Genomic DNA, 15034 nt, shown 5'->3' with positions numbered 1-15034 from the left:
TGTAAAATAGACACAGATGATGCATCCTTGATGAAATTCCCAGAGAGTGAGAGCTACACATGAAATGTGCTGAAGGGGAGCAAAACATTATTTCCCTTCCATTAGCTGTAATTTGAAAGGCCTAAAGCTTTGAACAGTACAGATTTGGTGCTCAAAGTTAGCCCCTGCACAACTTCGGTGGTTCTGAGGTAGGTCTGCAGTCTTCTCTAGATGAGATTTATGACTGTGCAACTAAGCCATTGTGTTTTGTGTAGAGGAAGGTAATTTTTGCAAAATTTTGAGTGCTGCAGAGGTTGCCTGCTGCACTGTTATGAATGGAGTTGTCCACCACTGTTCATGTACCCAGATCTTTACACTGAAAATGTAACAGGAAAGATTCTTAAGGGTATCGAAATAATTGTGTATCAAAACTACAGTAATAAACTAATCCATTGCCTTTATAGGCTTTATACTGGGTGGCTCTTGGGATGCAGAAAGCTACAGGTGCCAGCAGAGGGCTTGCAGGGTTCCCTGCTCTCTCGGGGAGCACCACTGGCTTTATCCAGAGCAGCAGCCCTGCCAGCCCACGCTACACCGTGTGTCTCCAGCTGAGCACTGCATCCAGGTGTGACCCCAAAATGAGTGGCTCTGCCAGCTATTCGAGTCTTATCGTTTGGTCTTATGATACAACTACCTGACCTCTGAAGAACATCACTAAGGCAGTTTGGGTGTTGAACACAATAGAAAACCTTCTCCCTTCACTGACAAAGATCTTGTAATCTTTCCTGCAGTGTATATTGTGAAAAGTTGTGTGGGGTATCTGCTGACAGTTCTTCTGGCCCTAAATGCTATCAGTTAAAATGTGATAGAGCCACCTAAGAGCTGAACTAGTTAGGTTTTGTAAGTGCAATGATGAAATTTAGAGGCACAAATAACAAGGCTGAGAGTTTGAAAGCAAGGGACATCCTGCGATCCTTTGAGGTTAGATACTTCCCATTTAAAGGGAACGTAAAGAAGTGCCTGGATGTAAGATCCCATAAATCCTTGAGTATTTGCTTTTCCTTAGCAGTTTTCTCCTTTTGTTCACTTACTCCTTGGATCTCTGAACCAGTGTGGGAGAGAAAAGACACTAAGGAATTATACTTTTCACAATAATTTTCTACTATACCTTTTGCACACCTTCCAAGCCAATTTACATCACCCATTCATATTGCCTTGCTTGTCATTGAGCCCTGTTGACATGTGGATTATCATTGCTGTCACCATCCCTAGCATTTATATTTATTGGGTGGACTTTGAGAATAGGAAGCTTGTTGCAAGGCCTTACAGAACATAAAGGAACTGTATGTACTAATTGGTCATACAGGAAACATGTATTCCAAGACTGTCAATGTTGGATTTCTTGAGACCAACAGGGAAGAGGATTACAGAGGTTAGGCTCTACCTGATGACCAGTACTGTTACACTTAATTTGTGTCCTGCTTCTTCCTCTGATTTAGTGCATTCCAATCTTTACAGATACTTTTGGCTCCAGGATCCTATAAGCTTTTTAGCACTTATGTTAATCTCCATGTAAAGGAGATTTCCCTCTAGCTTTAAAATCCACTTCAAGGGGTTCTCCTGAAATATAAATAATTTCCCATGGCTAAGAAATTTTTATATAAATATGCTGTGATGAGGGAAATCCAAAAGCAGCTGCTCTGTTGCTTCAAGAAGGGAAAGAGGCATGTGAGTAGAAACAGATGCAGTAATAGGGAGAGGAGGAAATGCAAAGCACAGGGATTTTATTTTAGTATTTTATAATTAGAAACTGGCAAATTATATAAAAGGGTGATTGAACAGTTCACAGAGTCAGTGAACTCCAAGGACAGGAGTTCAAGGAACTGTGGGCCTATAGGCATGAAAAACACTTGTCTGACTCAGCTTTGAGGAGCCAGTGTTGCTTCCCTACCTTGCTCCTGTTCACTTGACGGGCTGCAGTCACCAGAGGCTGGGCACTGCTTTCATGCATCTGATTTCAGCTTTTATTTTCAGCAGAGTCTTTGTTTTAGTCATTCTTGACTTAGCATTTGACTTTTCTGATAGGACTAAGACATTGGAGCAAATGGCTCCTTGCTTGGCAGTCTCTGACTTGCTACAGGTCTAATGTTGATGCTGAGTAAACCTGAGGATTTTTGAGAGAAATTTAGGAGCGGAAGGTGGGACTAAAACAAAACTCAAGATGACAGACTGTTTCTGACCCCACTGTGGAGTAGGGCTGGCAGGAGGCAAAGGACCCAACATGAGTTTCTCAGTTGTCTCCTGTATATCTAAAGATTTGTCTATGTGTGTGTTCTTTTTTCAGTCATGTATTAAGAAATTTAACTGTTCTCTGTGTCTTCCTGATGTGTGACATTATCTCCTCAACTCCTAATTTGTTTTCTTTATACTTTTTCTGCTTGTTCTTTTTCTGAAAACCACATTCAGTCACTGATATCTTCCTCTTTGCTGCCAGAGACCTTATGACAGCAGACTGCCATAAAGTCCCTAATTTCATTATCCTGCATTTATCTGAGTTTACAAATTAAAGATGCCATGGACTGTGATAATACTTTCAGTAACAGATAACTAAAGCTACAGTCCTAAAGTTATTTCAACGTCAATGCAACATGCAGGTGACATATTTAAGTTAGGCTTGAGTAACTCAATAATGTCTTAATCACCTGCAAATTTTGTTCCTTGCTCTGTTAAAGGGATTCTTAATAAATGATTGTCCTCTGAACAAACCCAGATTGCCATCCTAAAAATCGCCTGTACATTTCTTTTCTTGATTTTGTTTTTTGACTGGTCTTTAATCAATGATAATGATTACCTCTGTGTAACTTTGATTTCTGTATAATATTGTGGAAAATTTTATAAAGATATTTTCAAATCTTATCAGCCTAGAAGTTAATTTTCTGTACTATCTCACTGTTATGTCGTTAGAGTTCTCAGACTAAGGAGTTGTTGAACCATGACAGTCTTTTTCCTGCTCCTTTTCACCTCTGCCTCTCTGCAGTGCTATCACTCATTGCATTCCTGATAAAATTTAGGTTACAAATTCATTACAATAAATTCCTCTGTTCTTTCTGCTGTCTCAGTGCAGAGTTTCGAGATAACTTTGGTTGCCTAATTTAATAATACACGGGACTGAAAACCTCTTTTCTGGCTTTTGCTTCTGAATTTGTCTTTCTTATTTATTATGTAAAAAGGCTACATTATGATGATGTTGTACCATAGTGAGAAGCATCCCAGGTGAGGCTGGAGGTTCACTGGTAAACCTGTGGGCTGAGGAGGGAGGGAGTAGGAGGGTTTGCAACTCTGCCCTGCGGAGCTTTCAGCAGACTACGTAGCGAAGACTGCACTGCTCTGCTTGTCTCTAGCTCTGCTTCTGGCCACTGCTGGGAGTAGGAAACCCAAGCAGGTGACAAGAGGCAAGCTCTGTGAGGATACACAGCAAGAACCACTTAAACTGACATTTGTTCGCCTTGGAATAATTTGTGCAAAGTTTTTTTGTTTTGTTTTGGGGTTTTGTTTGTTTGTTTTCTTGCATGGTAAATAAGAACATAAAGACATCAAAGCTGTTTTTCTCTCTTGGCTCCTGACAGTAGGTAGATAACTCAGAGGACAGCAGCACTAACCTCTGACAGTGTTCCACCAACTATGTAAAAAGGCTACAGTATGATGTAGCTACCAAGTAAATACAAGCCAGAGAAACTTCACTTTTTCATACTCTGTATTCCTTTGTTTCAGGAATACAACATCCAAAAGACATTGCTCCCATTTTTCCAAATGAATTTTGACCTGTGTGTTAAATGTGGGAGGAGAGCTGAACACCACCAGCAAACTTGTGTCCTTGTGCTGAGGAATGTTTATGCAATTCAGGTAACATGATGCTAATTAAATGAACTGTAGATCATAAATGATCTCCAGGCAGGCATCTGCCAGTGGCGCGTTGCTCAAGTAATGGGAAAACAAGCGCTGACTCATTAACTGCGAATTCCCCATGAGAAGGGAAACAAACACCACTTTTGGCTCTTTTACTTCAGTGACGCTGAGATGTTTTAACTTTGACTTCACTGGATATTTTCACTCTCTAGTGTGCCATGTCGCGAAAAAAACCATCAGAGGCCAGCCCGAACGAAACCCAAACTGGTTCCTCCTCCAGGACTCCACCCTGGCATCTCTGGCGGGGTCAGGCATTGTCCACTCGCTCACAGCCTCCCCAGGTCACAATTCTGCTCAGCCCACGTCCCGTTCATCACCGGCAGCCGAAGCCTCTCCTGCCCCCGGCGCGGCCGGGCAGTGGCGGGGGCGGCGGCCGTGGGGAGGGGGTCGCGGCCCCTCTACTGCGCAGCGGGCAGCGCCTCTGCAGGACCCAAGCCGGGGCTGCAGCCCCACAAGTGCCCCGGTGGTGCGAGGGCCGCCCGCCCTCCCCCGGCGGCCCGAGTCCTTCCCGGCCCCGCGGCGGGGCGGGGCGGAGGGCGGGGAGGCCCGGGCCAGGCCGGGCCGGGCCGGGCCGGGGGCGCCTCCCCGCGCGGCGGCCGCCAGTGAGCGCGGCGGGGGCGGCCGGGCGGGGCATCTTGGGCAGGTGGTGCTGGCGGGGAGCTGAGCCGAGCCGAGCCGGGTGCGGACCACGGTGCCGGCATGGTGTTGCAGGAGCCCGCCGGGGCACCGAGTTTGTCGACTGCGGTGGGAGGGGTCGCTGATGCCACCGCCGAGGTGCAGCTGTCTCGACTTCGCTGGGCCGTGCTGCTGCTCTTCAGCAGCTACTCCCTGTGCAACGCCTTCCAGTGGATCCAGTACGGCAGCATCAACAACATCTTCGTGCGCTTCTACGACGTGAGCGCCTTCGCCATCGACTGGCTTTCCATGAGCTACATGCTCATCTACATCCCCTTGCTCTTCCCTGTCGCCTGGCTGCTGGACAAGAGGGGCCTGCGCCTCATCGCCCTGGCTGGCTCGGCCCTCAATGCCATGGGTGCCTGGGTGAAGCTGGGCAGCCTGAAGCCGCACCTCTTCCCCGTCACTGTCATGGGGCAGGTCATCTGTGCCCTGGCCCAGGTCTTCATCCTGGGCATGCCCTCACGCATCGCCTCGGTCTGGTTTGGCTCCCACGAGGTCTCCACCGCCTGCTCCATTGCGGTCTTTGGGAACCAGGTAAATGGGCAGCTACACTCCGGCTGGCCACGCATGTGGGGTGGGCCCTCACCTGCCTGGCTGGAGACTGAGAGTGCTAAGGGAGCAAGAGATGTACAAGAGCTAACGGGTAAGGGCCTGAAGGGCAGCCGCAGAGATAACACGAATTTACATGAAATTTCTTCTGGAAAATGCAGCTGGTATCTGGAAGGATGCCACTGGTGTTAGCCTGAGGGCTGATGGTGGTGGCAGAGGCAAGTGGGACCTACATCTACAGCGTTCGGGGCAGCATGGGGGTTAGGTATGGTTCTGGCTTTAAGAAGTCTTTGGCTCAGGCTCTTTCCAGTGCGCTCCACTTCCTGTGTGTGTGAATCTCCAGTCCAGGGCTGTGATTCAGTATAATCATGAATGGCCTGCCGGGGAAAGCACAGTGCTGGGAAACTGCTTCAGGCAGAGTGTCCTTCAAACCTTTTATCTGCATCTGGACTTGACACTGCAATAGTCTCTTGCTGCTGACAACTAGGTGGGACAAAGGAGATTAGCTGTCTACTGCAGACAGTACTTGTCATTGGGCCCTGGAGGCAAAGGACTTTAGCATTTTCATACCTCTTAAAAGTAGGTGCAGAATTTCCACAAGCAGTTGCTTTGAAAAAAAGAAAAGTTCCCTTCAGGCAGTGTGAGGTCAGCTCCCCGAGCACTCTTGTATCAATGTGGGTGCCAGAGGCCGGTGACACACTTGCTCAAGCTGTGACTATCTTGTAGCCGGCTAACGCTCAGAGGAGATAAATTTTTACACAGCTTTGAAATGATCAGGGAAATAGCTTCATGACCCTTGCACCGGAACACTTGCTCATAGCAGTTGAATGAAGTGAATAAGCCAATACTGATGCAATGGGGCATAAGTGAAGTGAGCCTGGCTCTGCAGCCGTGACACAAAGAAGAGGAAAGCAGAACCTGGCATTAGCTGCTAGGCTGGACCTGTTCCCCTTGCTTTTAGATGCAGTGTACTCCCCTGCATGTGACTCTGTGCACCACCCTGGACCGTGCACCACCGCCTGTGGGTGGCTGCCATTCCAATTTGAATGGTTTTCAATTCAGGTAGCTTCTAATGCAGGCTGCTTCTTTCTATGTTTCTGTATTTATTTAGATAATGCTGATGCAAAAAGAGGTGAATGCTTGGAGATGGTATTTGAGGAACTAAAGTTTGTAGAACAGTACTAGGGAATTAAGGGGACTGCTTTACATCTTTTGGAAAGAGAAAATGTACTTGTCTTTATTTGAGTGCATTTAAGCTTTCCTTTTTGCTCTTATCATCCCTTCTAATGGGCAGGTTTTTATGTGTTTTTAAATGAATCTTTAGAGTTGAAGGCATCTAACTTGACATGAGCAAATAAGTAACTGAGCATTTTGCTGTCAGACTTTTTAAAAATTATTCAGGAGGAGTTACTCAACAGTGCGCTTTAGACGTCCAAACCATGAGGCTGTGAGCTTGTGCTATATGCCTGTGTGGAGTCATCATCATCCCAAAAGGAGTGGCTTAGTATAACGGTTGTGAAAAGCAAACTTTGGCTACCCTTTTGGTGCTCCACACTGCTGTGGCGGTTGAACTGACATGACAATGAGACCTCAGTTCAGTACATAGTCTTTGCTTTGTAAGCCCAGACTTTCCTTTTAGAGAATCGGAGAAGTCAGAAATGGCAGTGATTAAAGACAGAGCATACTCCACAGGGAAGACCTATTTATTTCCATAGTCAAGCATAATCACAGTGAATGAAAACTAGCTATTTTGTTTACTGGTGATGTTGGGCAGGGGGAAAAAATAGAGGCATCCATTTTTCCTGGCTGCAGTTAAAGACTCTGTATTAGGGAGTGTTAGCAAAGGGTATAATACAGTGGTTTTGTAATTGCAGTATGGTAAATTATTCCCTATGCTCATTTCTCTACAACTATATAGGTTTTCCTTTCCTTGCCATGTCACTTAGTGTAATTATTATTATTGAATACCAAGCACTGTTGTCCCTCTCCATTAAGAATTGCAAGCAACTGCATGAAGAAGCAGGGAAGTGTCACTGCTTCTTTATTTGCTGTACCTGCCCTCTTTCTGCTCCTGCTCTCTTGGCCCCAGGCTGTACTTCAGCAGCGCCGTCCTGAGGAGAGCCCTGTCTGCTGGCTCATCTCGGTCTGCTGGGGCCATGTTTGCTGAGGACATCGCCGCTGATACAAGAAGCTTAGATTTTAGGGGTTAAGTGCTGTGGGTACTGCTAGCATTGCAAAGCTTTGCAGGTGCTTGCTAAATAATGTGCTGCTTGCTGAACATTTGTTATACCGGCCAGGCAAAGGGAAAGGATGTATGGGACGATAAGGATAGGATGCCAGACCATTGATAAGGGGAAGAAACCATGATCAGAATTCCTGCTTTCGGACCTTGGAACTGGCTCGAACCAGCTTTGGGGTTTGGACTTGGACCAAGACGTCAGAGAGTATGTGCAAAGAAGCAAGGTGAAAATTTTAAGTCTGAGGTAGAGTGTTTACTTCATCAGAGGATGACTTTACTTCATCCCAGAGACCCCGGCCCACGACCACCAGGCGGCACTGCGCAGGCGTAATAGAATGCTAACCTAATTATAATACAAAGCAGAGACAGATGATGAATATGTATAGGTGTATTGTGTAACTTGATGCATATGTAATTTGTAACCAGATATATTTCAAGCTGAGTACCACAGTCGGCACGCATGGTTTTTTTGGGGCTACCCTCCATGCGTCCGGTGCCGCAATAAACATACCTACTTTACAACTTTCGAGTTGTAGAGTCTTTCCTGCGTATCACTGCTGCTTGCTGACTGATGGTAACCTTCAGGTTCAATGGTAACCTTCAGGTTCAAAGTTAGCCCTGAAGAGTAAATCATTGAATCAATCAGACCAGGTGTTAAATATCCTTTGAAAAAAACAAACAATCCTTAGTAAGGTATCAGAATCACCTCACTTGTTTCTGGCCATGTGTTGGCTGTGTATCTGAAGTGCAAAGATACGTTAGATTGAGCACTCTTGAATCAATGCTGGAGAGTTTCTAGAAGAGTGTGAACACCTGTGGAGGTGATCACATTCTCTTGTTTAGCCACTGCTGGTTTTCATGATATTTTACTTTTCCACATTTTAACAGGAAGATACATAGGTGTTTTTCCATTCTTTTTCCTTGTCATGCAAGTTCATGTGTGGGGAGGTATAGAATGAAGTTTGCATGTCAGATGCTTTGGCATTCATATATTAGTGTTATTAAAATACTACTGGCTTCTCATTGCCTGAAAGACTAGGAAAAATCTATATGGGGACATTTCTTCACGCTGAAGATCTGGGGTAAAGAAGCAGAAGTGTTATGGAGAGTTCACTAATGTTCTTCAGATGTATTTTAATATTGGGAGGAATTTGTCTGATATGCTTATGAAATACAGCTGTCAGTAGTAGTGTGCCTGCTACATCAGCAGTGTTCTCTGTGGAGCACCTCGGTGCTGGATATCTGTGTGAAGTCCCACACACAAGGTGGATAGGAGAGAGCTGTCTGCGTAAGGCTGTGCTGCTTCCAATTTGTTGTATTGATTCATCAGCTGTGTCCCTGTTTGGGGCTGTGTTTGACAGGTAGCAGCAACCAGGCTTCTAACTTTTGCGTTGATGCCAGACTGTGCATCATTCTGCCTGGTGACAGGACTTGCAGTGGGAAGAAACGCTCTCCTGAGGTACTGGCATTTGCAGGAGTATGTGCTTGCTGGAGCAGCAGGTCTTGCCCCTTCGTTTAACATACTTGCTCTTCTGTAACATGGGGATGAGGAAGCACACAGTCCTTTGGCATGACAGAACTAACATGGTGGTGGGGATGTTTAGGTAGCAAGTTAAGTTTTCATGGTATTTTGAAATTTATGAGCTGGAGTCTGATGGCCAGGTACCAGCTCTCTCCTTCAGCTGCCATGGTGCATGCTGAACTGCTGTGCCTGCGTTTTAAGTGTCTCACTTAAACAGCCTGAGGCAGAGGTTTTAGGTGGTACCTGCAGCTTGCTGGGAGTGCCAGTCTCAAAGTGATTAGGTGATGGCTTTTGAAATAGACAAAGTAGGTGCTAAGCTGTGAATGAAATTCAGAAAAATGTTCTCTCTGTCACTTCTGGTGTGTCCTTTCCTCCTGTTTTGAACTGGGGAAAGAGTCTGCCAAGGGTAGTGGGTGAGATGGGTTTTGCCATGTATTTAGGTCTGCAGCATGTGAATGGCCATTGCTTTTGAGCTGGTGATCCTACAGTGCTGTTTGTGCTGAGCATGTGCCATTGATGCCTCACTGGTAACTCTGTTCTGTACCTTTTGCCCTTCAGGAAAGACAGCATCTGAAAATCTAAGAAGCATTGTGGAAATTTATCGTGTCCTGTGGAATCCCTGTCTTCCAGTCTTTGAGTGGACTTCTAGATTTCTTTGGCTGTTCTCTCTCTCTGCTGGAGGATTCCCATGCTTTCAAATGATTCCCTGCTAGAAATATGGACAGATGGTGGTGATCTGTCTCACAGCCCTCTAGCTTGGCCCTGTATCTCCCAGAGTTTTAGCTATCAGAATAGAGATTTTAGTGGCAGTACCTAATGGTTGACATAGTAGCTTGTAGTGACAGTAGTTAATGGTTGACATTCTCCAGCCCTGTCTCCTTTCTCTCCCTGAAAAAAAAAGGGCAGGGTGGATCAGAGCACTTGGATCTCAGGGAGTGCTGTGTGGCCGACTCTCCAAGATCCTGGATGTGGCTCAGTGTGGGAGGGCGTGCTGACCAAATAGCACTGTGGCTTTTGCAGGAATGCCTGTGTTTCTATAAATGGACGTGATAGCCTGAAATGAACTTTTTCTACCCATTTCATCTGGTGCTCCCTTCCCAGACATACACCAAGGGCAGCTCCCCCTTCTCTCCCACAGAAGTTGGCTTTTGGGTTAAGTTCTGCATGGGAGTTTAAATGAATGTCTGCAGTGTTTCTGATGGGAAGGCCTACCCTACAGCACCCTCAGCACTTGCCCTGCAGGATCCCTGGGATTGTCTGTATTAGGTGACTGGAGTAGGTCCTTGACCAAAGCATATCCTCACTGAGGATACCAGTAGCAGCTGAGGTAGCTGTCAGAGCTGAAACCCCTCTGCTTTGTTCTCTCTCTCATCTACTGCTGTTGTTTTGCTGTGTTGTATTTCTTTCCCAGCAGACTGGGGGAAGGTGCATTCAAGGCTGACAGGCCCCAAATGACTTGCACAGAGGAAGAATCTTCACTGTACAGCATTGCATCATATTAGGCATTATGAGACGATGCCACAGAAGCAGAAGTGTGATGCGGAAGGGAGTTTGCTTTGTTTTCAGATGGGCTTTGGTTGCGTAAGTGCAGTTTGGAAAAACAAAATGTCCCCTACATTAGTGGGAAAGTCAAATAGAGCTTAAATCCGGTCTTATCTCATCACAAGGCTTCATTACAATTTTTCCTTTCACAACTTGTGTACTTTTTTATTTTGTCTTAAAACACTGCAAAAAAGTTATGTAAATTGTACAGATAGGTACATTGGCTTCCTGACTATCTGGATTTCCATAGGCTCTTGTAATTTTGCTGTCAGTGGTATGGAAGAAGCATATTCTGGACACCAATTCATACAAAAGTTTACTGTAGGAACTGGCAGCTTCTACTTACATAGCACCTCAGTTGGGCATTTTCAATTCTCCTGTGGCCTTTTGTATGGAAAGACAGCTGGGACCTCTGCTGATAGCAAAGTATTAGGAAGCCAATATGCAATTGGGAGGCACAGGGGGAGAGAAGGGGGTGGCTGGCTACTCTGCAGGTTGTGATACGTGAATTATAGGGTCAGAAAGTTCAGGTGCTCTTGTGAAATGTTATGGTTACATAACATTTTGAGGGGCACCTGTAGTTAGAAAAGGAGGGAGGGCCTAGGACAGAGCTTTGATACCCAGACAAGAGTAGAAGAGGAGGCTGTGTTGCCCAGAGCCTGGAACAGGTATCTCCTCAGAGGGGCTCCTGAGTGAATCCAGAGGAGATTTGGAGTGTATCCTCCTCACTCTCCAAAGTCGTGGCTTGGGAACTTGCTAAGACTGTGTTGAAATAATGGTGTCTGAAAAGCCTGTTGTATTGGTGTTTATCAAAGTATAGATCTTTCAATTGCTACATTTGCTGTCCACTTGGCCAAACCAGCAGGCTGCTGGTCTTGGGGTTTCCTGGGACTCCTGCTTATGCTGAGCCTCTTAAAAATTAGCATCACTTTTCTCTTCCTCCATTCCCGATTTGAGTATTTGGTAACAGACAATTTGGTATGTTTGTGTGCAAGTAGCGTGGATTTTCTGTTGACTTGTTCTTTTGAACTCCTGGATGAATACCAGCTGGTCCTGATGCCTCATAGAAGATATTAGTTGAAATAAATTGAGTTATATCTTCCACTCATAACGCTTCAGATTTTTGCCATATGAAGAGGTGGTGTTGATGTGGAAACATCCAATAAATATAATGTCATGAATGATGGTCCAAGACCTCCCTCTTTCTTGAATGTTCTCCTTCCACACTGATCATCTTTTGACCCTTCTGTCAGGTTTCCTGATTTTGTTGTGTTTGAAGAGTTTTGACTTAGTTTGTAAAGCTGTTCTGGTGCCTCTTTTGGCCTAATTATGGTTTTAATTTTTTAGCTTGATCCAGCTTGCTGTCATTTTTCTTTGAAGGAATAATGTCCAGTTTTTGAGGTGGGTGGTTTATGTTCTTGTTGTGGTTTTGTTTGTTTGTTTGTGGTTTTGGGTTTTTGTTTTTTACTTAATTGTGGTTTCTTTACTCTGTTCTAAAATATTTTGCTAATATTCTCTAGGCTTACACTGAGCCTCTGATTCAGTGTCTTTGCACAGTCTTAATGCCACTTGCAAGCATTTAATTTCTTAGGCTTTTCTTCTTAATTTCCATTTAACACACTTCTTTCCTTTTAGGCAACTTCCTCTTGTGAGTTATATATTGCTGTAGTGCTTTGGAGGTTGTTTCCTTTTTTTTTTTTTGTCGCTGCTGCAAGGAAGCTGAATTTGTGTGCAGTGCAGAACCATTCTGTAATATTGATCATAGTCGCACTGTGCTGTTCTGGGTTGAATCACAAATTGTGCTGCTTCTTAAAAGTTTTCCTCAGAAAAGGGTATTTATGGAATCCAAAAATGCAGTCTCTGCATCATCCCTGTCATGATGCTTATTTAGCTTGCAACGGCATTGTCAAAATTTCTTTACTGTTGTATACTTTTGCTTTTGCAGCATCTCTCTGTCTCTGTCTTTTAACATTTTAATTGACCTTCTGGATTTGGTGGTCCCCTCTGTCAACATTTATACCTACTTATGGAATTTTACAGGGCTTCTGTATTCTTGTTGTTGACTCGTAGTTTTCTTTGAGGTGGAGGTCCTCTCCTGCACTCCTCCATTGATCATTCATTTACAGTTTTTATGCTGATACACCACTGGTTATCTTCCTTCAGCAGACTCTTAGCAGCTAACCTCAGACATGTGATTCTCTATTTCAAGACTTTGGGTACATTTATACCATCTTCTTAGCTACTTGCTCTTGGTTCTTGTACACACATGAATATTGAAGCTGATGTTGTTGTTGTGACTGGTCCTTGGCAAAATTCAGGTAGGAAATACATTCTTTCTATCCTTTACCAGTCTCTAAAGAATAAGTCATCTGAACAGTGCACTCCGCTGTAGTTGTTGGCTTTCCTGGTAGTGTGTTTAAAATTACCCCAAAGCATTTTTAAAATAAAGTGCCAGCAGCCTGATCTCCTGGAGAGATCCTCAGAGATCAGGACAGTTGGTGGGGTTTTGGGAGTTCCCCTTCTGTTTTCTTTTTTCTCTTGAGGAATTTTTCCCATATATGTTGCCGGGGTGACAAATTGCTGGGTGCTTGGGAGAAACAAAAGACCTGGCCACAAAGGGAGGCGTCCAACGGGCTACTCTCTTTCACCTGGACCTGTGGGCTGGGGTTCTCAGCGTTTGGATGGAGAAAGAGGCTGCCATCTTTGTGGACGGATTTAATCTGCTGCAGGCTTCTGCTTTTCTGCTGCCTTCCTTCTACCATGAGTGGAGCCTGCTCACTGGAGCAGCTGTTGCACCAGGACCCTAACACCTCACCTTACTAGAAGAGGGACCTGTTCACCATCTGCTCAGGTGCCTCAGGGAGAAACCCCAGGATTCCCAAGCCTGCCTTTCCCTGCCCCGCTGGGAGCCGAGCTGCGGCTGCCGTGCCCCCGCTGTTGCTTTGAGCCTTTGCTGTATCGTAGCCCCGCACGCCCTGCCTGCCCAGGCCTCCCGGGGTTCCCGCTGCAGCTCCAGAGTTCGATACATCTCGTCTGCCACCCGGGATTTGTGCTCGTCCCTGATGTTCCAGCCTGCTGTTCCTGAGGGTCCGGCTGGACACCGGGATCAGCTGCCCAGGGGTTTGTGAAGCCTTTGTTCCATCCCTTCCCGGGATCCCAGGCCGCCATTGCCGCGTGCTCCCTGAGCTTGCTCCGGAGCGGAACCATCGCACCCGCCCCGCTCACCGGGAGCCGCCAGCGCCCCTGCCGGCTGTGATCGGAACTGCACCCGAGGGGAAAGGGCCTGACAGCCGAGACGGCTGGGACTGAGTTTGTGGTTCTGTTTGCTGTTACTGCTGTAGTTATTGTTGTTTGCTTGCCTGTTTATCCATATATATATAGAGAGAGAGACAGTAAAGAACTGTTCTTCCTATTCCTCATATCTGCCTGAAAGCCCCTTATAATTATAATAATTTGGAGGGAAGGGGGTTGCATTTTTCATTTCAAGGGAGGCTCCTGCCTTCCTTGGCAGACACCTGTCTTTCAAACCAAGACAACAGTGCTGGGTGTTTGGGCGAGAGAATGCTGAGTGATTTACCAAATTTTGAGAACAAGCTTATCTGTATAGGTATTGGGGACCTACCTGCCTGTGTAAAGGTTGGAGATACAAATTGAATAAGAGGGTCCATTATGATCCATTATGACTGATGGTCTCTGTAAGGAGGGTAGCACAGCCTTTTGTAGAACTAACCTTATTTTTACATTGCTTTACTTTCGCTGATGTGCAAGGTGTGGAGAAGGGAGAGAAGTTATTTTTCCCTTTCTAAGGCGTCTTTTAAATTTTCTGGTTAATTGGTCACAGTGTTTTTGTGGGTTGATGGTAACGTGCATGCTGACCTGCTGAGAACCGGGCTAAAAATCTCCTTGTGAAAGGTAAAGTATATGCAGTGTAATAGTCATCATGTTGTTGAGAGCTTGTCTTCTTTGCTAAAAATGGTATGAATAATCCAGGGTCTGTAAGTGTCATTCAGGAAATCTTCAGTTTTAGTCAAGTCAAGGGGCCTCATCTTCACAGAATTAATAGAATGAGTTGCTCTGAAATATAAAATGTCTCCTATTGCTATGATATTTTTTGTCCATTCTGCTACCGAGTTCTTATCAACGGTATAATGAACTCCTAATGGATAAAAGTTGTTTGTTTTTGGGTGAGGAGAAGAGAGAGGATAAAACATCCATTTATGGCTAGAAAAATTGTTCAGGAAACTTCTTCTGAAAAGGCAACAAGCAGTTCAAAAGAGTTGGGTGAGTCTGTGACCCATTGGGTAAGTGATGACTACAGGACCTCCCAGCAGAAGATTTCTAATCAATTTGCAACACAGACTCTCAATACCTCCTCTGCTAGGTATATCAGATAGATCCTTTTTCAGCTGGACGGAGACTGGAAAAGATTGAATCTCAGCTGTGATCCTGGAGAAATTTACGTCAGAGGTCAGAATAAAGCGTGGATCTCTCCTTTCCTGTTGTTTTGCTGCTGTTCAGCAGCTCATGTGGCTAGCATGTGATTGCAGAGAGAAGGAAGC

The 15034-nt window shown here is 45.3% G+C and overlaps 1 protein-coding gene across 3 annotated transcripts in view; it reads left to right on the top strand.

The window, feature by feature from the left end:
• The first annotated feature begins 4558 nt into the window (after positions 1-4558).
• The window catches only part of FLVCR2 (FLVCR heme transporter 2), a 36501-nt gene continuing 26025 nt past the window's right edge, over positions 4559-15034 (top strand). For 2 of the 3 annotated variants that reach the window (XR_007204497.1, XM_048308163.1), the window contains exon 1: positions 4559-5157. Coding sequence is in view for 2 of the 3 variants with exons in the window: in XM_048308163.1 (XP_048164120.1) it covers positions 4645-5157 (513 nt within the window). In the remaining variant the exon portion in view is untranslated. The remainder of the gene's footprint in view (positions 5158-15034) is intronic. The other variant, XM_048308164.1, reaches the window with a different exon arrangement.

The sequence above is a fragment of the Corvus hawaiiensis genome, chromosome 6, assembly GCF_020740725.1.
Source record: "Corvus hawaiiensis isolate bCorHaw1 chromosome 6, bCorHaw1.pri.cur, whole genome shotgun sequence".
NCBI lineage: Eukaryota > Metazoa > Chordata > Aves > Passeriformes > Corvidae > Corvus > Corvus hawaiiensis.
This window is presented reverse-complemented; position numbering and strand designations above follow the sequence as displayed.